The 23,850-nt window shown below is 38.9% G+C and overlaps 2 protein-coding genes across 3 annotated transcripts; both read left to right on the forward strand.

Annotated features, from left to right (window-relative positions):
- The first annotated feature begins 491 nt into the window (after positions 1-491).
- Positions 492-3,843, forward strand: tmem35a (transmembrane protein 35A). Its single transcript, XM_042493603.2, has 2 exons — positions 492-830; positions 2,397-3,843. Exons 1-2 carry the CDS (start codon positions 711-713, stop codon positions 2,760-2,762), a joined length of 486 nt encoding a protein of 161 aa, XP_042349537.1. The 5' UTR covers positions 492-710; the 3' UTR covers positions 2,763-3,843.
- A 1,889-nt stretch (positions 3,844-5,732) lies between these two features.
- On the forward strand, positions 5,733-23,570 carry cenpi (centromere protein I). Of its 2 annotated transcripts, none has more exons than XM_042493322.2 (20): positions 5,733-6,028; positions 8,514-8,651; positions 9,728-9,846; positions 10,103-10,210; positions 10,664-10,712; positions 10,957-11,003; positions 11,251-11,340; positions 11,428-11,559; positions 12,720-12,863; positions 14,215-14,335; positions 14,546-14,640; positions 15,819-15,936; positions 16,155-16,219; positions 16,405-16,514; positions 17,454-17,589; positions 19,637-19,761; positions 20,199-20,247; positions 20,927-21,145; positions 22,575-22,616; positions 22,782-23,570. In XM_042493322.2, the coding sequence occupies exons 1-20, from the start codon at positions 5,860-5,862 to the stop codon at positions 22,923-22,925; spliced, it is 2,220 nt and encodes a 739-aa protein (XP_042349256.2). In that variant the 5' UTR covers positions 5,733-5,859; the 3' UTR covers positions 22,926-23,570. The 2 variants fall into 2 exon arrangements, with proteins under 2 accessions (XP_042349256.2, XP_087937056.1); XM_088080930.1 differs by having other exon boundaries at positions 20,930-21,145.
- The last annotated feature ends 280 nt before the right edge of the window (positions 23,571-23,850 follow it).

Raw genomic sequence — 23,850 nt, forward strand, 5'->3', positions numbered from 1 at the left:
TAATAATAATAATAATAAATAACAAAGGTAACAGACATATAGTTATTAATAAATTTTGTTTGTGATGGTATGTATATTAAATGCATATATTTAAGTCTAAGTATGTGGCAATAACAATCATATGTGTGTAATACCACTAGTTTGAATTTTAATTGAAATTGTATTTATCTATTGACTATCTATTTACATATTTTAGTCCATTTCACAGTTCTACTACTCTATCATTTTACATTTTTATGTTAATAGAGATTTTCACCTGAACGTTTAGAAGAACGTTCTGGGAACTAAAAGAAAACGTTACTAAAACATTGTGTGGGTTGATGTCTTTGGGAACCAAACATTTCTAGCTGGCTCACTGGACCCTTTGCTGGTTGCCTGGCAACCTCAATGTACTGATCTTCCAACTGCAAGAAAGCAAACTAAGAGATGATTTATTGTGTTCATAGAAGCTATAACGACCTTTTTCCACCGTCAGGTTCATGTTATCAGTGAGGGGCTGATAAAGTGTGCCGGCCGTGTGTGAAGGACCTCCTGTGAGTCCACACTTCTCTCCCGCTGCTCCTGGATGCGGAGCAGTGAGGGGACCCGCGCGTCGCCATCTTTGTCGTCCCCCTCAGAAGCCCTTCCCCCCCGGTGCATCTTCACCGGGAAACCGTCCGGCTCTCATTCAATTCAGTGGGAAGCGCCTGCTGCACGCACGGTAGCGAAAGATGGCCTCACCAAGGACAATTACTATCGTGGCCCTTTCTTTTGCTTTGGGCTTGTTCTTCGTGTTTATGGGGACCATCAAGCTCACTCCGAGACTTAGCAAAGATGCTTACAGTGAAATGGTGAGTAAAATCCTGACCACACACAGACTGTGGGGGTAGTTCTCGTTAAAGGCCATTGTTGTGTGCTGGCTGCAGACACCAGAGGCTCTCAGGCTCGAGTAATGACAGGAGATGCTGACCTAAATAGTAAAAGATACGGAAAATGAAGGCTGTCGATGCTGACATGCTCTCGTGTTGAGTTCATTTCATAGAGGATAACCGTGTATTTGAAACGGTAAAACCTGCTGTAACGTTACTGTCCGTTAGTTAGCACATAGGCTAACACGGGCATGTTTTAATATAAACCTCAAATATTTTTGGTAGTAACATTGATGTCATCCATACATCGGTATAGATACTTAAAACGATAATTAGATGGTAAACGCGTAAACAGGCCAATGATTCATAGAGGGCACCGTATTAATAACATTACATGATATATTTTAGCTGAATGCAAACCTATGTGCAGATTTGATGAAGATATAGTTTGCGTTTCGTAGCTTATGAAACATGGTGTGGCTGCTCAGCGTCTCGTTTAATATGAAGATCAACAGCTAAAGAGCAATGGCGGCGGATTCCAGCAAATTCTGTGAGATGCTCCTGCCGGTGCCGGTGCTGAAATACTCCGTGTGGAAGACGGTAGCTGACATGCACCCATGCATCATGCTAAAATACAAACTAATATCCTCACGTGGTATTTTATAATATTGATTGTGTGTGTTCAGATGTTTTCTAGAGTCAGGAAGCGATTGGCTGAAGATGAGTCGTGCACACATATTGATGAAAAAAAACCCCAAACAAAACAAAAACATTTGCCCTGAGAGTGGTGACCTTACATGGTCCTTAGGGACTGTTCATATTTATCAGAGGAGGGGGCAGCTGAGGTGTTTTATTTGCGTAACCCTCGTTTTATTAAAACAAAACTGAAAAAAAAAATATCGTTTATGTTTTAAAATAAAAGCTGAAGATGAAATCCTTGAGTTGGAAAAAAAAAACCTTGGTTTTTCACCCCTGGTTAGTTAATGCAGATGGTTTATTCTGGGCCAAATTTTAAAGGAGGCATGTAGAATAAAGTAATTTTTCTGAAATATGATCTTAAACTCAGATTAGGTTATATTTTTTCTCTTTGTGATGTGATGTGTCCAAGGACCATAGGACATTTGAAAATCAAAATAGTTTTTTTTTTTTTTTACAGTTTCTGACTATGATAAATGGTGCAAATAAATGCATGTTTTCTTTAAAATCAGTGGTAAAAGATAAACAAAATACAGCAGTTTAAAGTTGTATAGCCCCCCCTAAGCCAAAATAAAAACACAGGTCCCTCCCCAATGCTTACTTTTTTTTTAAAAGGCTCCCCCTTTTCGCACCACACCTCCCCCCTAATGAATAATAAACAGTCCCTTAAATGGCCTCAATAAACGTAGAGCTGCAAAACAGGGATTAGTGATGAATGACAAAATCTAAATGTAATTTAGCTAAATGATGCAAACCTTTTTATAACTAACTAAAAGACACCCATGAGAGCTTGTAAGACCTTAGTTAAATGTTAGATATATGTAAACAGATCCATGTACTTTATCCTTTCAGAAAAGGGCATACAAGAGCTATGCCAAAGCACTGCCAGGCCTGAAAAAGATCGGCATCAGCTCAGTGTTGCTTCGTAAGATCATTGGCTCTCTGGAGGTGGGCTGTGGTGTGGTGCTCACCCTCGTCCCGGGCAGGCCGAAGGACGTGGCCAACTTCCTGCTGCTGCTGGTCATGCTTGCCGTCCTGTTCTTCCACCAGCTAGTAGGAGACCCCCTGAAACGGTACGCCCACGCTCTGGTCTTTGGTATTCTGCTCACCTGCCGACTGCTTATTGCTCGCCAGAGCGACGACCGGCCGGAGAGAGAGGACAGCAGAGAGGAACAGCACATCAATGACCAGGAAAAGAACAAGGTCAAGCAGTCGTAAAAATCCTCTTCTACTTTTCGTCCAAGCCACAACAAAGGGAACCTGGTGCGCCCCTATGGATTGTAGTAATTCGAATTTTTGAAGGAATCAGTCACTTCCAGTTATAAGGCCCCTCACACCCGTCCCCTGTCTCATCCAGCTGGCTGACTGATTACTCTCACCGACTCCTCTGCACTCTTACTGTGAAACTGAGAACTCCTGATCCTGATACGTCCTCTACCTAACCATGGACAATCATACCTGTGGAAACTCTCATGAGCTCAGCTCATTGTCTGAATAGTGTATTCATTTTCCCTATTTATTTCAGTCCTACACTGTGCTAAACGTGTTTGTGTTTTTAATATGAATTTCATTTATGTTGCAAGTTGATTTGAGAATGCTGGTTTTCATTAAAGACTCTTTGTAGCTTGTTTTTCTAATTTGTTTTTATACTGTAGGTAGGAGAGATTGATAAACTATGGAAATATAGTTAAAGCATGTTTCATTTGGTCAAGAGTGAAGAACATGAACCAAAATGAGCACCTTCGAAACAATTTTGTACCAATTACACATCAACAAGAATTGCATATCCGCATCTTATTTTGGTTCGGTGTTACCAGAAGGCCTTTTGAGAAAGAAAAATGATAAAAATTCTCTTTTATTTTCCATCTCAGTACATTTTTGTAGAAGTATGCATGAAATCCTTCCTCCAACAGTAAAATAGGCTGAATCCTCTTTCTCCTTTCAGTTCAGTTATCACAGTGAAGTTGTGTAGCTGGAAAGTACAGCAGTTGCTGCCTCAGGTGTCTGCTGCCAGCTTGTACAGCAGAATATAACCAAATAAAAAAAAAGTCCTTTTTGCCTGATGAAAATAAAATTTTACCTTTTGTAATTCACAGTTGAAGTCTTTAACGTATTCACTGTCTCTTAAAGACTCTGCTGATCTGTTTGGTTCTATTTTTTTCTCTGTAAAGATATAAAATAAATTCCTATTAAAGTTCTGCTTAGGGGATGATATCAATTGAAAATCCTGTCAGTTTGAAGATTCACAATATTTCTGTAAATGATATAAAATAAAGAATTGGAGGTGAGACTGACTAAATGTTGTTTGTTTCATTAGCTATCGTGTCTTTCAGTCAAACTAATTAATTGCATTTGCAGCAGTGGCCGCTGTTGTGAGATTTTGTGTTGTAATCCAGTTATATAACTTCAGTCAGTCCCTGTCAAGGTAATTCTATTGTATCAGCACACAAGCTTCATACAAAGTTTTATTGGCCCAGATATGCTTGTCACCATGCCCTGTGAGGGGTGTGTTGCTATTTTTATCCTATGCATCACAGTTTGATCAGTTATATGAATTTTAGTCAATTTTCGGCTTAATACAAGCTAAGATTTTAAACTATTTTTAATGCTGACAAGTAATCAAAATGGATTTTTTAAACGTAGTAAGGGACTAATGTAGCCATGAGGAAATTGTATAATAGAGAAAATACCGTCATCAAAGTGTTTTATTTTGTAAATAAAATTACAGTGACTGCAGAATTTAATTTTTTCTTGGTGAATGGGCTGAAAATGTGCTTGATTCTAGTGTCTTTTTTGAGACGGCAAAACTCATCCCTAATTCTAACTGTATGGACAGAAAATGTCCCGGCCCGTGTGAGACCGGATACTGGGGTTGAGGGATAAACAGCATAACTCAGATACAAGGGTCTTTCTGTTGTCCTCAAGACAAAATGGATTGGTTTTGACCCCGCTCCTCCCCCTGAGCACTAAAACTGGGCTGGAGGTCAGTCACAGTTTGCAGCTTACATTTTGGGGGGAACTCTCTCTCGAGTCTGCAGAACTGCTCGACCAACATAAAAACATATAACTAAATATAGCAATGAGTATATTTTTACACAGACTGCATCCTTCTGCAGTTTGCATGTCTGACACTTTTTTTCTGACATTTTATGAACCAGAGTGATTATTTGAGAAAATAATCAGAGGACTAATCAATAACAGACATAATTATCAGTAGCAGGCAGCCCTGGAGCAAAATAGAGGTGGCTGGAATTTAAATAGGGATGTTCAGAGCACTGGAAAATTACATGAAACAAATTTGAACCAAATTATTTTCAGACACTTCCCCAGTTATTCTGAATAATTCACAGACATCTACAAGCTACTTTGTACTAAAGACTAAAAAGTAAAAAGTAGGGGTCGACTGACATTGGTTTTTCAGGGCTGATACTAATCCCGATTATAAGTAGTTAATGAGATGGATAACGGATATTAGGAACTGATGTGCATTGACAATAAAAATGAAAATATTTTTGTCAATATTTAGAATTGTTCAAATGCTTTTAGCATGTGTTTTATCAACACTGAAACGTTCAACTTCAAGTTCCCAGCAACTTTTTTTTTATTTATATAGCTAGTCAAGTGAAAATTTAAATTAAAAAATGAATAAATTAAAAATGTCTACCAGAGATTTTCTGAAGTAAAAGTGCTGACGTTTTCTTTTCCCTTTTTAATGAATTAATTTTTATCGGCGATCATTAAAATAAAATGCCAATAAAGAAAATGCCAAATATCGGCCCCAATAATTGGCCTACTAAAAAGTATTGATAGGGAAGTCTGTGGATAATCCCAGGTGATGGACGGTGTTTGTGGAAAGCAGTGCTGCTGCTGAAGTGTCGTATTTTAATACTGAAAGAAAAAAATCATGTATTGTATGACTAAGGCCTTGTTACATGCTAACTCAATAAAGGGGGTAAGTTGTCATGTAACCCTTCATAGTTTTGTCTTAATGCCTTAATATGACAGTGTATATTTTTTTCGGTTTTATGTATTTATATATTTGTTAATTTTAGATGTCATACTGACCTTTTTCGACGTAGATCGCGGTAGTCTCCTCTTATTAAACACTAAATAACAGCTCAATGACTATTATTGTAGTCCTGGTAGACTCTCTGGCGGTTAAAGACAAACTGACTACAACTCCCAAGAAGCAACCGAGCGGAAGGACTACACTGCGCAAGCGCACACCAACGGTCGCGCGGAGGATTTGAGTTCTGTTTGAATGGCTGAAGACGGAGTGCAGCGTAGTGTTTTCTAAACTTTTAGCAATGTAGAAATGGCAGCAAAGTTAAACCTGTCGGGGTCGCCGGATTCTGAAGCGTCGTCTCTAAACGACCAGTCCAGCAACCGGAGCAGCAACAGAAGTCTGAGGGTCGCAGAGAAAGAGAGGAGGAAGAACGGGGCGGAGGACCCGTTTGTAGCGGCCCTGAAGTACTTCTCTGACGGTAGGACTCGGCTCAGACAAAACGGTCGATAGCAGATGGTGGCGAGACTGTTACCAACGGCACCAGCTGCTAGGATTTTTATGTTAACCGATACCGTAACGACAAACATGATCCCGAAAAATAACTGGACGAGGCCAGGATTATACTAAGTTAAGTTTATGTGACTTTGTTGTTGTATTTGGGGCGTAACTTAGCGTCACTGACAGCTAATGTTGCTAAATTACATATTAGTTAGCTCTCAACTGAGATGATAAGACAGTCCCAAACATAATTAGCATTATCCTTAAGTCACTTACATTAGTTTTATATAAACACGGACAACAATACGTGTTTAAGAGCTACGTTTTGGAGGATGAGACCCTGTTTTTTGTGACGTCATCTGTTGCTACTACGTGCGGGTCCATTCAAACTGAATTAAGTGAGTTAACCTATATATACATATAGGTTATATATATATGGGTTATATATAAAACATCAAATTGAGGTTTATTTCTAATGGGTGCTGTCATATTAGACAAGGAGTTGACCTCATGTATTCTTTAACCTGTATAGTTAAATCACTTTCATTTATATAGCACATTAAAAAACAACAGATGTAGATATTGCCACGTCAGAGACTACTTTAGTAAAGAAATTAACCCTCTGAAACCAGAGCAAATTGCCTAGATTTTTTTTTTCACAAACATGGGGAGAAGGCAATGAGCTACTTAACATGAAATAACTCAAAATTAGCACCAAAACAAACAAACAAACAAACAAATAAAAAACCCAAAAACAAAACACAACAAACAAATTCAAATAGCTCTATTTGAAAAAAAAAAAAAAATAGAAATACAATAAAAAAATAGGAAATTAACTAAAACATAACTAATATACACTCACATATACATATTTGTCTGGACATTTTGTCCCCTATTTTTCAAAATAATAAACTTCTAATAATTGAATGTGTATCCTAAACTATTTTTAGGTCATTTTCTTCTCACTGTTTCCTAATTGCTTGCAAAATAAGGACCAAACTGTACTTTTTTGTGAGCTATCGCTTGCTTGTTGGCTTTTTTCCCCAAGTTTTTAAAATAAACCAAACAAGAAAACTGATGCAAATCCAGGTTTCAAAGGGTTAAACAAACAAAGTGAGACAGTGAAACCAGCTTGATTGATACATTTACTGATGTTTGTAGACCAAAGACAATAAACGTGTTGTATCAAGAATTTATTATAGACTACAAAACTCCAAAACATGATTCCACTGTCCAGGTCACACAAAAATGGGAGAGGGAATTGGGCCTAGAGATATCTGAGGATGACTGAATGATACTTGGGAGGGTCAGGCTAGGACCATCAACTCAAGATCCTGGCAGGAATTCTGCTGGAAAATCATAATATGATTTGTTGTGACTCCAAAATTGAAATTTATACAGTGGGCTCTCAGGGGCAGGATGAATGCTGGAGGCTGTGTAGTAAACCAAGTGCAGATCATTTACTATTTTTTGGGCCTGCTCATTACTCTATCAGTATTGGCAATAGATTACCAAATAAACCAAGAACGTGTTTGGAATAGAGGTTTATTGTTCTTTTGACAAATTATACTTTGGCAAATCTAAGAAAAATCTCATGACCCAGGACAGATACCTCTTTAAAGTAAAAAACAAAGTCGACCACCGCACACTGAAGAACTTTACTGTGACTTAATTCAGAGCGAGCAATCGCCTCTGGCTTCTTCAGGTTCGCCCTGTGAAATTACATGAGTATCCACAGGTGCGATAAATACATGAGTCACATGACTATTATCAACCTCATTTTCCTTTTTCAGTTATTTCGGAGTGTGTCAGTAGAGTGGGTGCCCTCACCCTGCACACTTAGTGAGACAGACGGACAGCTGTAGAACTGGTAGTTTATCCTTTTTTAAGACATTTAGTCTGCTGGACAGCAGTTAGTGTCCTTGTTGTGAGAAAATGGTCTGATGTGTAATTCTATTAACTGTTCTAGGCTTCTTGATGTTTTTGATAAGTGTTATAAATATTGTTAAATTGATCATAAGTCATGAAATCCTTGCTGTTTTTAAAATGCTTTTTGATATGTTTTGTAAATATTGTCATGTTTTGTATTATGCTCACTTCAGAAATGTTATTCCACCACATTTGCTTCAGATGACATCAGCACTACAGTCTTGTTTTCTGATGCTGAATGAGGAGCCTCTATATTTCCTAACACTTTGTGATGGATTTCACACTCAGCTAAACTGTAAAAGCCAGCAGTTTTCATGTGCTAGCCAGTAATCAAGCATGTGAAATAAGCAAGGTTTTTGGAAGAACCTGACAAACAGTTTTTGTTGTCTCAACTCATCTGCTGTCAGTCAACATCAACATAAGCAAAAATAAACAGATCTTGTTGATTTTGCATCTTGTATCTGCCAAACTGTGAGTATTTTAACATTTTTAAATACACATACACGCTCTGATGTGATGTTATCGTCCTCCTTTAGTTGAAGCAGGTACTCCTGTGCACGGGAACGATGAGGTGGAGAGGAACCTGGTGCTGGTGGAGAAGGTGGCCTACAGTAAAGGACTCTCCCCAGAGGCCGTCTCTATCATGCTGGAGTTTGCCATGAGCCTCCGTATGGGTAAGACAGTTGGCAGCCGCTGTGGAATATGGCACTTAATCAGTAGAGTCGTAGTAGCTTGGAGTGTGTCCCATCATGCACCAGGCAAGTGTACACCTTGGACAGATTGCCAGTTTATCATAGGGCCAACATCTCAATTTAAAGCCAAAAATTCACCTCGCCTGCTTGTTTTTGGACTGTGGGTAGAAACCAGAGAACACACAGGTACCCGTGCAGACATGGAACATACTCCACACACAGATTTAACACCTTGTTCGTCATCAGTTTTCTTGTGCTGTGTTCAGATGCTTTTCACAAGCAAAAAGTCTGAAACCTGAGAAAGTTGGTTTGATATATTTTGAAAGCATGGTGGTAAAAACAGAAATGAGCAACTTGGCAGGAAATGTCCTACAAATTATAAAAAAAATACAAATAGTTAAAAGTGACAAGAAAAATGTAAAAATTAGTTGGATGGGATTATATGATATTATCATAAAAGTAGGGAAATCTGGGCTTTTGAATCATATCATTATAGCTGCAAAAATTATGTTACAGAAATAAAAAAAACATTTCTTCTTATTTTTGCACTTCCTTAGGGTCATTTACTTGTTTTTGTTTTTACTTTTTGTTGCTTATTTTCAGGTCATTTTCTTGTCACTTTTAATACATTTCTTGCTTATTCTTTGGCCATTTTTTGTGTGAAGTTGCTTATTGCCTTCTTCCTCTCACGCCTTTGAAAGAAATCAAGCCAGTTTGCTCAGGTGTCAAAGGGTTAAACTGCCTCTTACTGTGAGGTGGCAGTGTAAAACATTGAGCCGCCATGCTGTCTGAAATTTAATGTGTTTTGTTGCAGTTTAATTTACAAGAATACCAGAGCCAAATACTGCTAATGTGGTAGATATGGTGTACTATGAACACATATTTTCCCACAATCTAAACACATGGTAGCACACAAACTGTCTTTCTGTCTTCCCAGAAGTGTAGGAACACATGTGCATAGTACTAAGTGTTTATTAAAGGCTTGGACAGCTGGCATTTTATACTTCAAATTTGCTTCTTTTACCTGATCTTTTGTTTCTGTGAATTTCTTTGTGTAGGTACTGTTCTTTGTGCGCGGGTGCTGAAGTTTCTAATTCCTGCCACTGTGGTGCCGCAGCAGGCCGTTGTCCGAGCGGTGGTTTGGCTGGGGGTCGGCAAAATACCTGTCAACACACAAGTGAGTGCAAATTTAATTCGTGCAAATTATTTTCATCTGTATTTTTGTTCATGATAATTTACAAATATGTTGGTTTGAATAGATGTATTATTTCCCTAAAAGAATTATTGCATTATCATAATTACTGAGCAACATAAATCCTTTGAAGTACTTATCAATTTTCAATAGTAATTTAGTTAAAAACATTTTTATTATTGTATGTGTTATTGCTAAGATTGCGCCCATGTTAATATGTGATTACTTGCACAATTTTCAGATTCTTTTTATAAAGTGGGTGTTGACCGTATTTGACATGATTGATGCAAAGGACCAACTTCGAGCTATCTATGGCTTCATCTTCAGCTTCGTCACTGATGAAAATCTGGTATGTGTGCTGATGATCTTCGCATTGTTGTGATAAGATGTTTATCAAAATTTTGTCATTGAATCAAATTTGTATACTGTTCCTTTACATGGGACTCTGAGCCACGCATTTCACATTTACTAAGCTTATTTGTCTTTTAAATTACATGTTTATTTTTTATATCAGAGCTATTCTTTAAAATAAAAGATTAAAATGACAAATGTTTATGAGGTGCCTGCCTCTAGAGACAGACTTATGGTGATGAATTAAGGTTAATTTCTGCCTGACTGGACAGATATTGTGTTTATCTGGTTATGGCCTAATAAAAGAGGATTGGGCTGTCCTGTTTGGTCACATATGAAAGATTGTCTGCTATCCAGTGTAATGAAATGAGTGCAGCACTGTAATGTGATATGGGATTCACCGAAAAATAACTGAGATGTGATGTTATTATCTTTCGTCACATTATTTCAGTGTCCTTTCATCTGCCATCTGCTGTACCTTTTGACCAGAAAAGAAAGTGGTAAGTTGAACATTTTCACACCTGAAATAGGATTTTACTGCTATTTTTTATAGTTAACTACATTTTTTAGCTTTTATTGCTTTATATTTTCTTTCCTATTGAATGTGTTTATTGTATACACATAATACAAAGGCAAAATTCCTGAATGTGAAAACAACTTGGCAATAAACCTTAATCAGGTTTCCTCTTTTCTGCATTTTTATCACTTCTGTTATCATTATTGACTTTTTTTTTCTTGTTGTAGTGCGAGTCTTCAGAGTCAGGAAGCTACTGGAGCTACAGTCTAAACTGGTAAACCTGCTAATTTGATGCCCTCTACTGCCATTTATCAAAGCTACTACATTATTGACTTACTCAGTACTTAAATCCATTCAGTAAGAGATGTTTTTCTTTCTCCACATTCTGTGCATTATTCCCACAAGCAGTAGCCCTGGCCATATCACTGGTTATTGTTGTATTCTGCATTATTAGGAAACATAAATGGAGATTCTGACTCTATAGATGTATGACATTGATTGTGTCGATAACGTTTCCTCAGGGGAGGCAGCCGTTCCTGCTGAGCCTGCTGTCACTTTACAAAGTGTTTTGCCCTGAACTGGTGATGCTCTCCATCCCGTCTCGAATTAAGGTTTGTGCATGGCCTTTGCAGTTCATTCTGCCGTTACAATACAGTATGACCATCTCACTGTATGCTTTCCATTTTCCCTTTATACAGAGTGGGTTTAGGAACCACAATATGCCCTGGAAATCTGCGTTGATTGCCGTCCAGAAAAGGAACGGCTCCCAGGTTGCCTCTGGCATCAGTCTGGCGTTAATGTCTAAAGATAAGACCAACTCAAGGAAAAGGGTATGAGTTTTAAGTTTTAGATGCACTGCTTATTGTGTTCACAATTACTCCTGCTACACTTTTTTTCTGCTGCTGCTTGCCAGTGCCATTTCATTGCCAAAATGTCAAAGGTGCAGTGTGTAGGATTTAGTGTTATCTTGCGGGTGAGGTGCCCCTCAGCCCTTCCTTACTGAGCGTTTAGAGAGCCTACAGTGGCCTTCAGTCTCGGAAACCATCTGCTGTCAGTGTGACCGAGATAAGCCACTGGAGGAGATGGCCAATATTTTTGGAGATTCAGTGTAGCAAGCGAATATCCGAGCCAAGACTTCTTCCTTGTGCCATTTATTATTTTTTAAATCTCAATAAGATATCTGCATATGAATGCCGATGAAGATTTAATAAAAGCTAAATTGTTGTGCGATGATAGCTGATAACAATGTCAGGAAATGAAGAGGTGTGCTGTTATTTGATTTAGTTGTGTATGTATGTATTGTATGTAACTCGGCACCACTGAAAATAAGGGTTCTCCCTTGATGTGCTCTCCGAGGTTTTAAATGAAATAAATAAATGAGTGAACAGATTCTGAAATTGCATTTCAGCAAGTGTGTTCCTCATGGACTGTGTTTCTGTTGCTCAAACATGATTGGTCAATACCTTTTGGACTACAAATTGAAACAAGAGTGCTTCTGATAACTAGATCTTGTCGAGTTGCCTACAGATTTTGCGTACATATGTATATGTACGTATAGAGAACCTACAGTGGGCATGTGACCCGTTTTCATAGGGGAAAGCCTTCAGGTAACATTCGGGACTACTGTCAAAACATGGTGGGTTGCTTTTGTAGACATGAAGGGCTCATAAGCTAATGAAATCACAGCAATTACTAGTTTCATGTGATTATAAACTCATGAAAATATAGTTATGGATATTATATTTCATTTCTTGCAGTAGATGCCTCCAAATCCAACACACTGTTTCTTTTAAGTATGCTAGTGTAGGGTTGTGTAGTGTGTAGTGTAGTGACAGGGTTAGAAGACAATGCCAAGTACTGTATCAGTATAGTATATACTTGTAATTAATCTGCTTATCATGATTTTAGCCTTTTATTAATTCCAGGAAGTAAAAAAAAATCTGGCATAGGTTTAACTTTATTGACTTGTTTACTGTGCTCGCTTTCTCAGAAACACTGCCACCTGGAACTGCCGGAGTTTAGTTCTGTCGTCAGCAAAGAACCTCAGACTGAGCCGTCCTCCATCAGAAAGGTGGTCCCCCTGGTGCAGCTTCACTCTTTCGCTCAGCTCTTGGAAAATATGCACCGTATAGAGGTAAATTTCTCCTGGGAACAAATCTCTTGAGTTCTGCATCTGCGGGGTGCTGCCTCTGCCCCCTCGCTGTTATGCCTCTCTTTCTGCTCCCGTAAACCTCAGCCTCCACAGTTCAGCTGTTCGTCCCATCACACCTGTAATGGGAACAGATTGTATATCATTTAAGCATGAAGATCATTAATCATTTAGGCAGCTGAATAAAATGTATGCCAGCCTCTCCATGCCATGAGGATGTGTAACCTCAGTGTGTTTAAATTGTAATGTATCCTCTTTGCCACCGGGTGGTGCTGTGTCACCGTTATAGTTCTGTCTGTATGTCGTAGTCGTCCACTAACATCTTTGTTCCAGAGAAACCTCTGCAGAGGTGGCCTGAGGCTGTAATTTGTTTATCAGATTACAGCATAAACAAAAGCGCAGTGTTTATCCTCAGCCATTATTCTTTTTACTGATTTAGTGGTTTATCTCTCCTATATGAGTAATGAAAGACCTGACTGAGATGTAGCTTCGTAATCCATTGGATGAGGACGAAGTTTCATAGCAAATGGTCATGTAAAGAGGCCTCATTATAAATGTCTATTTGCCCCGCAGATTCAGTGACCTGATAAACTAATATAAGTCATTTTAAAAGGCTCGCAGACTTTTATGCGTCACGCGACATAAATTCGCCTCTTTTCTCCACCTACAAAGCCAACGTGAGCAATAAGGCTTCTGGACAGCGATAGCATCAACTGTGTTTATTGCCAGGAAAGCTCTACTTTTTCTCTGTATCTCAGGAAAGACAGATGAGTACAGTCAATCACACTCATAAAACTATTCAGTAGAGGAATTGACAAAAGGATCATTGATTATTTCCCTCATTGCCTGCACTGCTGTTATCTAAAGCAGCATGGTGCTGTCTCAGTTTAATGATACAGTTACTCCATAATTATTGAAGAGCTGAGCTTTGTCCATTCACAGTCTGTCTGCTCCTCTGTCTAATTTATTTATTATACTGATAATGTCCCCATATTGGGAGGCAGCTGTTCATACACAATAAGGGACTGTATCAGCTATCCAGTGTGATGGCAGAAATGTCCCAGTGCTGGTATTATGGGGATTACTGGATACTGAAGAATTAGCTCAGCGGCGGATTGGTGGCCCACTCAGTGAAAACAAGGACATGAGAATCAGTTTATTCTTATTCTGTAGCAGGTAAACACCCTGATTTGAAACTGGTTTGAGGGAAATAATCATGCAAAGCAGCATTTTATGTGTGTTTTTGTTTTTTTTTTTTGCTGCTTCTTCATATTCATAGCCTCTCAATCATAGTTTCTTGCATGTCTTTCCTGTTTCTTCATTTTACCTCCACCAGCTGCCCGCTCAGATGGGCTCACTGCTGGGCTCCAGTCTGGCACTCCAGTACCTGGACTGCGTACAGGATGAGTCTGCCCTCCTACGCCTCAACTTCTGGCTAGGCTACGCTCTTCACGAAGGTACGGGAAGGGCGGGGGGAGTCACCAACAAACTTGTGCAATTTTCTATCAGGAAGATTCATCCGTAGCAAAGCTGACCTTGAGTTGAACCCCAACACATCACCTAGTTGGCATATCAAAAGGATTCTTTCAGAGAGAGGTTTAAAAGAGACTTTGTATTCCCCTGACTTTTTGACTCACTAAGTACCTCTTTTTGCTGTCTTTGTGAAGAATTTTTGTTCTGCAGCGATGGAGGAGCCTCCCAGAATTCAGAAGAAGCTCTGCATTTTCTGAACAAGTTACTGTCCACGCAACACTTTCTCCAGGTGAGCCTCACACTGCAGGCCCTGATGACTGCCAAGATGTTTCCACATGGTATCAACATGCGTCCTGGGTGATCTGATCACAAGTGGACAGCTCTGACTCTGTTGTCTCTTTACACCTGGCATCAGAGTACGTCTCGAGTGACCACTTATGATTGGATCTCATCTCCCCCCTTTACATGCAAATAAACTCACAGGCTACATCGTTTCCATTTTCAAAGATCAAATGCGTTATTTTGGTTTTTAACTGGTGTGGGATTTGTCATGCTATACTTCCAGCCTTCACTATTTAAAAGAAGTCAAATCATAATTGTATGGCTATGCACTGATCAGGGGCCCCCCTTGCCCCTCTCTGTCATGCTCTCTCTCTTTTTCTGTTTATCACTTTATTCATTTAACCTTTATTTTATCATAAATAGTCAGTGTTTCGTAACCACATGTGCATTTGGTGGTCCAATAGTTCTTAATCCTGTTTTTAAAATCTCCTGTCGTATAATATAGTCGAGTTCAAGGTCACTGTAGCTGACACTAAAGTGAGAGATCAAAACCATTAAAAGCGCTTTTACCAAAACAATGAGGGTTCAAGAAATGATGTACATGGGTCGTCTACATAATTGAAGGTTCGTAGTTAGTGGAAAACATAAATAAATAAAGTAAAAATATATTAGTATGAATAAAGTAAAATGCATTAGTATGAGTTTGTTTGGTCCATTTAACAGCAGCTGTGTTAGCTCATGCCATGCAAAAACACGTTGAACTGACTGTTTGCCGGGAGGAGGAGCCGTTCAAAAGAGGGACCTTCAGTGTGTAACTGCACTAACAGAAGGTTTTTGGGTTGGGCGTTAGATTAGTAAGGACGTTGGCTGAGTAGGCGCTCCTGCAGCGTGGCCCGAGGCACTTTAGTGTACACACTTTTGTAAGAATGCGGGACTATGTGGCCCTGAACAACTCAGGATGTGGTCTGAATCTCAAGATGCATTGGGTGCATTGACAGTTGTACTTAAAGCTGTCCACTTGTGATCTGATCACCCAGGGTGCAGTTTAATACCAGGGATAAACAGGGCTTATATTTATACCTATATTAATTATCCTGCACCGACATGTTTAACTGATGCAGCACTGTAAAACCACATTCAAACAGGGATTCACAATGTTTTTAATTTGTCTCTTTTCTCCACCAGGAGGGATTTTCCAGCTCAGAGGCTTTTCTCTACAAATTTCTCAATGTTTGGGACGGTTCCCTGCTTCGTCCACAGATCCTCGGCCTGCTCAGCAACATTCCTGTTGTCCCCAGTTCCCGTGAGTTTCCCCACATTCAGTGATCTGTTTTTGTGTCTATCTTTGTCAAACACACACACACACACACACACAGCCTCACACACAGCCTCTTCTTCCATTGGAATAAAACGGCAGCATTGTTTCCATGTTAGACATGCCTGCCACACTGTGCCATATCCTTGGAACTGTATTGAATTTTATAGCTGTACAACTGTAACCTTCTGTCTTCCTTGCTTCAGAAATTGGACAGCTTTTGTTTGAGCCCCTCATGCAGCTCTTCTTCACATCCTCGCTGTTTTTCAAGGTAGGCTTTCTTCCCAGAGCTCCTGCTACTGTACTTGAATTACAAAACCTTCTGCGCTTAGTTAATAGAGAAGATGCAATAGTGTTTGTGTTGTAATTATGAAGCAGTCATTAGTGCCTCTGTATTAGCTTAGTGATTAAACTACTGTGTGCTTTGTGCTTTCTCTCTTTATCACACGTCTGCAGTGTGGACTTATGGAGTGTCTAAACAATATGCTGCTGAAGTGGCTGACCTGGCACTCGGTGTATGCTTTGGAGGACGACTTGGACATCAGCCTCAACAGCCACACCTCCATGTGAGTCTCAAATCTACTGCCTGCTACGTGTTCATGTCCTAAACATAAACGATAGTGATAGACCTGAAACGGTTCTGAAAGCGCTTGAGAGCAGCAGTGTTATAGCTGGTTTAGCTTCTACTGTCAAGCCAAGAAATCTTCAATTCTCACAGGGCTAATAAAAGTGTTGAGGAGTGGCCTCAGTTTTATTTACTGTTGACCAGTTGACTTTTTGTTCCAATTATGAGGTTTATATGATCTATTAATCAGAGTTATTACCTAATTTGTTTTGAGTCCAGCATTTAATTTTTTTATTATACCAGATAAAAATGTGACTGAGCTCCCACACTGGTCTATACAGTAACTTTTAGTCTATAACTCAAGCCATCTATTATCCACCACCAACCAAAGCAACCCAGGCAGAACTGTGTATTGACATGTTTTCCTTTTGGTTTTCAGCCCATTTATTCATCAAATCCTTTAATTGAAAATTGTTTGCAGACAAAAACAGGCCTAATCTCCAGTTAAATGATTTCCAAGCTTCTAAATTAAGGGGTGGAGTCAGTGTCAGTTCTGTTTAAATACCTGGGCTTCAGCAGTATTGAGTCCTCGTACATCTAATCCCACAACAAATGATCCAATAAGTAGAGGGATCCATTTTTTATTCAGTGCCATTTCCAAACTCACCTCTGGTATTTAGGCAGAATAAAACTGAGAGATTAGGTGTAAGAGTCATTGATTGTGTATTTGTGTACACTTTCCCAATATCTCTCTTGATTCAGTGTCTGTCTTTTTGTGTTATAATGAACTGACGCCTGTTCTGGGCGCTTTCTACTGTCATATCAGAGACCTGAGTCACCGATAGAATAATACTCCAGGAGAAAAACTCCTGACTCATGTTACAGTTTTCACTCATCATCTTTTTGGTTAACTCTGACTCTGCTCTGCCCTCTGTCCCAGAAACATGACTCTGTCGGGGTTCAAGGATTCAGTGATGGAGCTGGTTGACTTTGTGGGTCGGCTGGCTTCTGTCGGCCTTCAGCTCGAAGGCTGCCACTCTCTCCTTCTCAGCTTCATCCTGGACTTCTATGAGACGGTAAATGAGCTGATGGGTGCTAATGATGATTGAATCTACTTTGTGACTTTGGCAGGAGAGATACAATTTGCAGCCAGTTCTGCAGCAAGTTTTGCTTATTATTACTTCACTTGTATATTTGAGCTACACTTTGCAGAATGATGTATGTGTAGAGTCTGACACTTTGAGGCTGCTGAAGTGGGAAAGTTTCTATGTGCTCACCATAAAGTCTGATTTGAGGTGTACATACCGAGATGATTTGTGACACGTCTAATGAGGACACTTTTAGTGCACACACACTAAAAATGAACACAGTAAAGTCAGGGGCATCATGCATTCAGCACTTAAACTTTTGAAATAAAAAATATTTTGTATATTCATAGATTCTGGTCAGAGGGAGAAGATACTTCTTAAAAACCTTTTAATGAAGTAGCTGCATTTTTATGTTGAAAAAACACATTATTATTCAAAGAAGAGTATTTTTACTTCTCGGACCCTTTAACCACAATGTTCCCGCTCTAGTTAGCAGCTGCACATAGAACTTAAGTAGTAAAGGTCACAAAACAGACTTGAAATAAGATTAATATGGAACAGATAACAAAATATATATATCAGGTCAGAAGGTTAACGTAAGATTTATGAAATATCAGCATACAGTGAACATAACAAGGAATATTGAAATAAACAGTATGTGCAGTACATTTGAAATTCTGTAGAATAAATGCATAAAATGAATAAATAAAATCCTAAAAAGGAAGATATATATTTTAACCAAATCAACATTTTAGAAACTCTGACAGAAGGTATGGCTTGCCTCCAATTCAGAGAGAAAGTTTTGAAAATGTGTGCAAAGAGATGAAGGAACAAAGAAAATACAAGTGGAGCATAAAAAGTTGTTTCCAGCTTAATTTGGAAAAACAAAATTGTATAAATACAAATATAGGATGCCAAGAACAACTTCATACACGAGTGTAAACTTGCCTCAAACAAAGCAGAGTTGTTAAAAGGCTTCAGCCATGAGACGAACTGTTTGTTGGAAAGTGTACAACTTTCTCTGGATGTTTTTTTATTTTATTTTATTTTTTTTACATTTCTCCAGGGTTCCCACTGTCATTACATTACTACAAAATTCATGAAATTAGAAAAAATGTCGACAGCCTTGACAGAAAGTTTTGGAAATGTTTTGAGTAAACATTGTTTTGGCTGATGTTTAAAATATGTTCATAAAAATTCACCAAACATCTCAAGTCTAACATTTCGTGTACAGTCAGTATTAATTTAGTGCTCCGCTGTGTGACCCTACTGTTATCTGATACACATAGACCGGTGTTGCATTACGTCATAGCCCCCCCCCTCAGGATAACAAAAAGGAAATTGACAAAAAGCGGTTATATAGCCAGTGAACCAAGACTTTCACACTAAGATTTGAGTCACATGAGATCCGTAATTATTCACTGTCAGTGTGGTAAATTGCTAAATGATGCTGGTGACAGTTACTGCTGATGGATTGCTAAGCCTGAGATGAAGGATGGTGCAGTACACTCATACAGCATAGCAGCATCAGACTGTCGTCTACAACTAAATCTCATTTTAGATTAAACTATTAACAACACTTAGTATACCGGTGATTCAATCAAACATACATATAAATATACATATTTTTTATTGCATCACTAGGTGTCGTGATCCAGATGTTTATACATGTACAGATTTGATACGATGTCCATCAGCCTTAATCTATTTAGGTACTGCGAACACCAAGGTTCAAGCAAGGTAACAAAATTAGTCATGTTCGTAAAACAAATGTTAGTTTAACAACAAATAAATGCATACATACAAACTTCAAATTTCTCAAAAATTATAATTCAAACATGTCTACTGCCCCCCCCCCCCCAAAAAAAAAAGGGATGTGGCTCAAATTACTAAACACTAGCAGCTTATTCCCAAATGCACGGGAAGTGCATGTATAATGTATGATATAATATAGGCTTACCCATGTTAAACTGCTTCAATAAAGTCATGAAACTGGGATCAAATGTTTGAGAACTGTATCTCTCTCCTGCTCCAGGTGTGTGACACGTTTCTGAAGTACGGGCTCCCCCTTGTGGTGATGCCTCCACCTGGAGTTTTTTACCCAGCCCTATTTGCCACTGACCCTGTTAGTGTGGACAGACTGGCCTACATCATGTACAGGTGGGAATTCTTCATCTCCACGCCACGATGCATACACTAACTATACACTTAATGTAGTATGTCACATGTTGATGCATATTTAATGATGGAACAGAACTGGAATCAAATGGCTTAGTTGTATGTATATATTAATACATGATTTATGATAATGAGAGTCTAAGAGGCAAGGCACTCAAGCCCTCCTCTGCTTTTTATGTAGAATCCAGGCGTCATTTGTAACTGCAGGCTTTAATAACACAAATCCTTACAGTGTTGGCTAATTGACTACACCCCAGGGCTCCGAAGTCATTCTGCCAAAGCTGAGCATAAAAATGCCATGGCAAAGGAAAATTGGAACCTAATTGCATTTTAGTTTTTTTTCACAGACTACAGAAAAGAAGCAGTTTTTAAGTAATTCATGATCATAGAGGTCACTGGTCTTTCCTTTTTTTGTGCAGGTACAAGGTGAACTTGACATCAGCCAAGAGTGAAGAAAAAATCCGAGAGGTAAAAAAAGCACTTACTTAAAATACTTTCTTCTTGCTCTACACGTCTGAAAATGAAACATGCTGTGATTTACATTGCTGTGATACTGTAGAAGAAAATTTTGGTCCATTGCACAGAGTACTTGACATACAGTGTGGAGGAAATGATTTTCTATTAGCAGTGATTTGATTAGAAGAGCTAATTTAGCAGTTGTCTCAAAGCATGGATTTTGAATGCATTTCTTCTGATTGCATTTACATTTCAGGCATTTAGCTCGAGTGCTCTCCCGAAGTGACTTGCTGTTTGCTTTGATTCACTGCGGTAGCTTTTATAGATTTCCCATCTCTCTGTCGCGCTCTTTAGGAATTCACATGCGTCTACCTAAAGCTGGTAACCTTTAATACCCTCTCAGATGAAGACTTAAGAAGTTGTTGATTTTAATACATCTGCCACTGCGAGCTGTGAATTTACAAGTACATGTCAGGCAGCCAGCACGCTCCCCTGGAAATGTCAGAGACACTTTTTATTAAGAAAAATGGACTCTGTAAATGGCACGCAAATTAATCAGCACTACAGACATCAGTTGTGGAACTCTGCAGATATCGAGAGTGGTTTACTTTCTTTGTCGGCTTTCTTTTGCTTGCTTTCTTCTCATTTTGTCGCTCTCTTTTTTTGAATTTATTTTTGTTTATTTTTTCAGCAGGCCTTTCACATCAGCGGCCAGACGTTTCGTGAGTTCAACCACTACGCAGTCGTCATGGTCAACTGCCTGTGGAACTCCAAAATGTTTCAAGCAGGCACAGGCGTACAGCTGGGAGAGGAGCTGCTGCTGAAGAGCAACGTGCCACAACACTGGACGAGCTTCGACCTCATCCACCATCCTGCCTTCATGAGCTACGCCGTCGACTTTCACCAGAAGGTGAGTGGGGACCGTTGGGGATGTCTTGTGTCTTACAAAGATATTTGGGTCCCTGCTGCACACCACATAATCGGGAGAAGGAATCAAGTACTGGAATACCTTAAATATATTCCCCTATTTTTAATAAAGTACTTAAGATGTCCTTGAAATTCAAATGAACCACATAACACTGTCTTAATACAGAAATCAACGTGCCGTTACGAGAACGGTGCCAACTGTGTTTGGGGAAAAGGGGGGGGGTGTACTCTGTGGTTCATACACTGCAAAATCCTAAGTAGCTTTGGTTTCTCATCCTTTCTGGTTAATTTCACAACCTTGAGTTACATTTTTGATTGAAGAATGTTGAGGCCAACATGGCGTTTGATTTCTTTTAAGCCTTCTTGTGTGTGATCTAAATCAAAATATGGAAGAAAAAAATGCCCTGATTGTCCTTGAATCAGTCCTTAGGTCATCTTACATAATACCACTTCCTTTACGCTAGCTTAAAAAATGATTAAGTTTGGGGCTTGCATTATACCATTAAATTACTCGCCCCACAAATTTGCTCCACTCTGGTAACACCAGAGGGGCTATGTTAGCACTGATAAACTTAACATGACTTAACTCAATTGAACCGATGATGATGAAATGAAACTACGTGAAGACATCAGTATACAAACTCTCACGCAACTGGTGCAGTAAAATCCAAGTCTCATTTAATTCAACAATTGTATGCTCAGTACTTCCCAAACACCAGCATTTTCGCTAAAAACGATGGTATTGGAGTCTGGTTTTGAAAAGAGCGTAAAGTTTCACTTTTAGTTACATTCCAAGTAGTCGGGTTTTAGCAAAAATTCATGTGTTGAAGTACTGAGCGTACAATTGGATGAATGAGTTTTGTAAATGCATGTTTTGATGTAGTTTGGCTGTTTAATATGGTCCCCAATCAATGAATCAATGTTTTTCGTTGAGGTAAACGAGAAAAATGCTGTAACGCGGCATGTCTTGTTTTTTCAAATAGTTATAATTGAAAATGAATTATTTACTTTGAGTGAAGTAATTAAAAATGAAGAAGTACTGCTTAGAAAAGCACTTGAAAGTCCTTGAATTTAATTTTGTAATGTCTGCATAAACCCTACGCACCCTATGTAGCTCTTGCTTATTTTGAAAGAGTAAAAGGTGTTTGATGGATCGCGTCTCTACAGTTTGGTTAATGGACTTACAGTCAAGACAAGGAGACGAATGTGGTATTAATGTATCTTTCATAGAAGATACATTAATACAGAAGGACATTTTATTATTAATGGGTGCTGCATGAGACGTGGGTTTCATCATGTTTAATAATACACGCACCTTTTTTTGGTTCGGTCCAGCTGCAACATCCAGCAGCGATCTTGTGAGATTTAACGCGGCGGGCTGACAATGAATATTAATGTTCTCTCTTTATCAGTGTTGGCCGGGGACAAAGGACATGGACCTCAATTCCATAAAGGTACAAGAGCTCTGCTTTTAATTTCTGCATTTATTATAGACTTCACATGTAGTTTGATATGAATCAGTCATATTTCAGAGATTAAGAGAGATCGTTTTGATCATCGAAAACCTTCAGATGTCTTGAATGTGACTTGGTGTGTTTCTGCGTGTGTGTGTGTTTCAGCATTCCAAGCCGTGGAGCTGGTACCTGGAGTATTTATTCAATCAAGGCTATGACGGCCTTAAACAGTTTGTTCAGAGCAACATCAGTCGGCAGCTGGCAGCAGGCGATGGGCAGGACGGCAGCCTGTCCGCACAGCAGAGGTAGATGCTCAACTCAATGGAGAGTAAAATCAACCACTTGCATCTTTCCCCTTTTTAAAAAGACTTGTACATATTTCATCTCCTCGTCTCCTCCAAGTGAACTACTTGCAAGCGATCTGAGTAACTTTTTTATGTACATAGATGTATCTGTGTTTATTATCTATTCTTACTTATAGTATTGCCCATTCGGCGACAGCGACGCCCTGGCAGCCATTTCCCAGAAGCAGTGTCAGCAGCAGGTTGAATTTCAGGGAATTTATCCTAAAAAAAAAAAAAACAGAAAAGGGGATCATTGGAAACACATATTTGTCTGTCAGGTTGGTTAGATCTTCCACATGGCAGAAATAAAATACTTAACAACTTATGAACCATATAAATGTTGACAAATACTCGAGAACAAGTGTAAGTCTTTTTTAGGTATTTTATGTTTATTTTGCAATAAATAAAGTCATTCTTTGTGTAATGTTAACGCTCTGACCTTGAACCGGCTGCTTACACTGAAAACATATTTTTGTTAAGCTTACTGTTTATGTTTTTATGTTATAGTTGTTGTACAGCTTGCCGTCTGCAAAACCTGACTCTTGCACCTTGATGAAAATAAATAAGTGTAAGACTTTTACTTTAATAAAATCAATCTGTTGTGTCTTAATCACATTATACTGCAATACGTCACAGTGCCCTCATTTGAACCTGATATTTGCCTCTTTAAGATGGCATCAGTTGCATGAGAATCTGTTGCATGGATAAGTGGTCTTGTGTATTCTTCAGTGAGTCGCCTCGCCATCTGGAAAACAGCATTTTGTTTTAATTGAAGGACCCATCTGGATGGTTAACAGGCCTCTGGCTCCTTGGCTACCTCTGAAAAAACACTGGGTGAAATCATTGTATGCCAGGTACATGCAGTGATCAGCTCAATCTCTGCCAAAACA

The sequence above is a fragment of the Plectropomus leopardus genome, chromosome 8, assembly GCF_026936395.1.
Source record: "Plectropomus leopardus strain MGB_pleo_1.0 chromosome 8, ASM2693639v1, whole genome shotgun sequence".
Taxonomy (NCBI): Eukaryota; Metazoa; Chordata; class Actinopteri; order Perciformes; family Serranidae; genus Plectropomus; species Plectropomus leopardus.

Bases quoted from the DNA above. Each gene is read 5' to 3' on its own strand.
- tmem35a (XM_042493603.2), top strand. From the start codon at position 711: ATGGCCTCACCAAGGACAATTACTATCGTGGCCCTTTCTTTTGCTTTG. The intron at 831-2,396 runs GTGAGTAAAATC...TTATCCTTTCAG, and splicing joins AAGATGCTTACAGTGAAATG to AAAAGGGCATACAAGAGCTA.
- cenpi (XM_042493322.2), top strand. From the start codon at position 5,860: ATGGCAGCAAAGTTAAACCTGTCGGGGTCGCCGGATTCTGAAGCGTCG. The intron at 12,864-14,214 runs GTAAATTTCTCC...TACCTCCACCAG, and splicing joins AAAATATGCACCGTATAGAG to CTGCCCGCTCAGATGGGCTC. The intron at 16,515-17,453 runs GTGAGTCTCAAA...CCTCTGTCCCAG, and splicing joins CTCAACAGCCACACCTCCAT to AAACATGACTCTGTCGGGGT.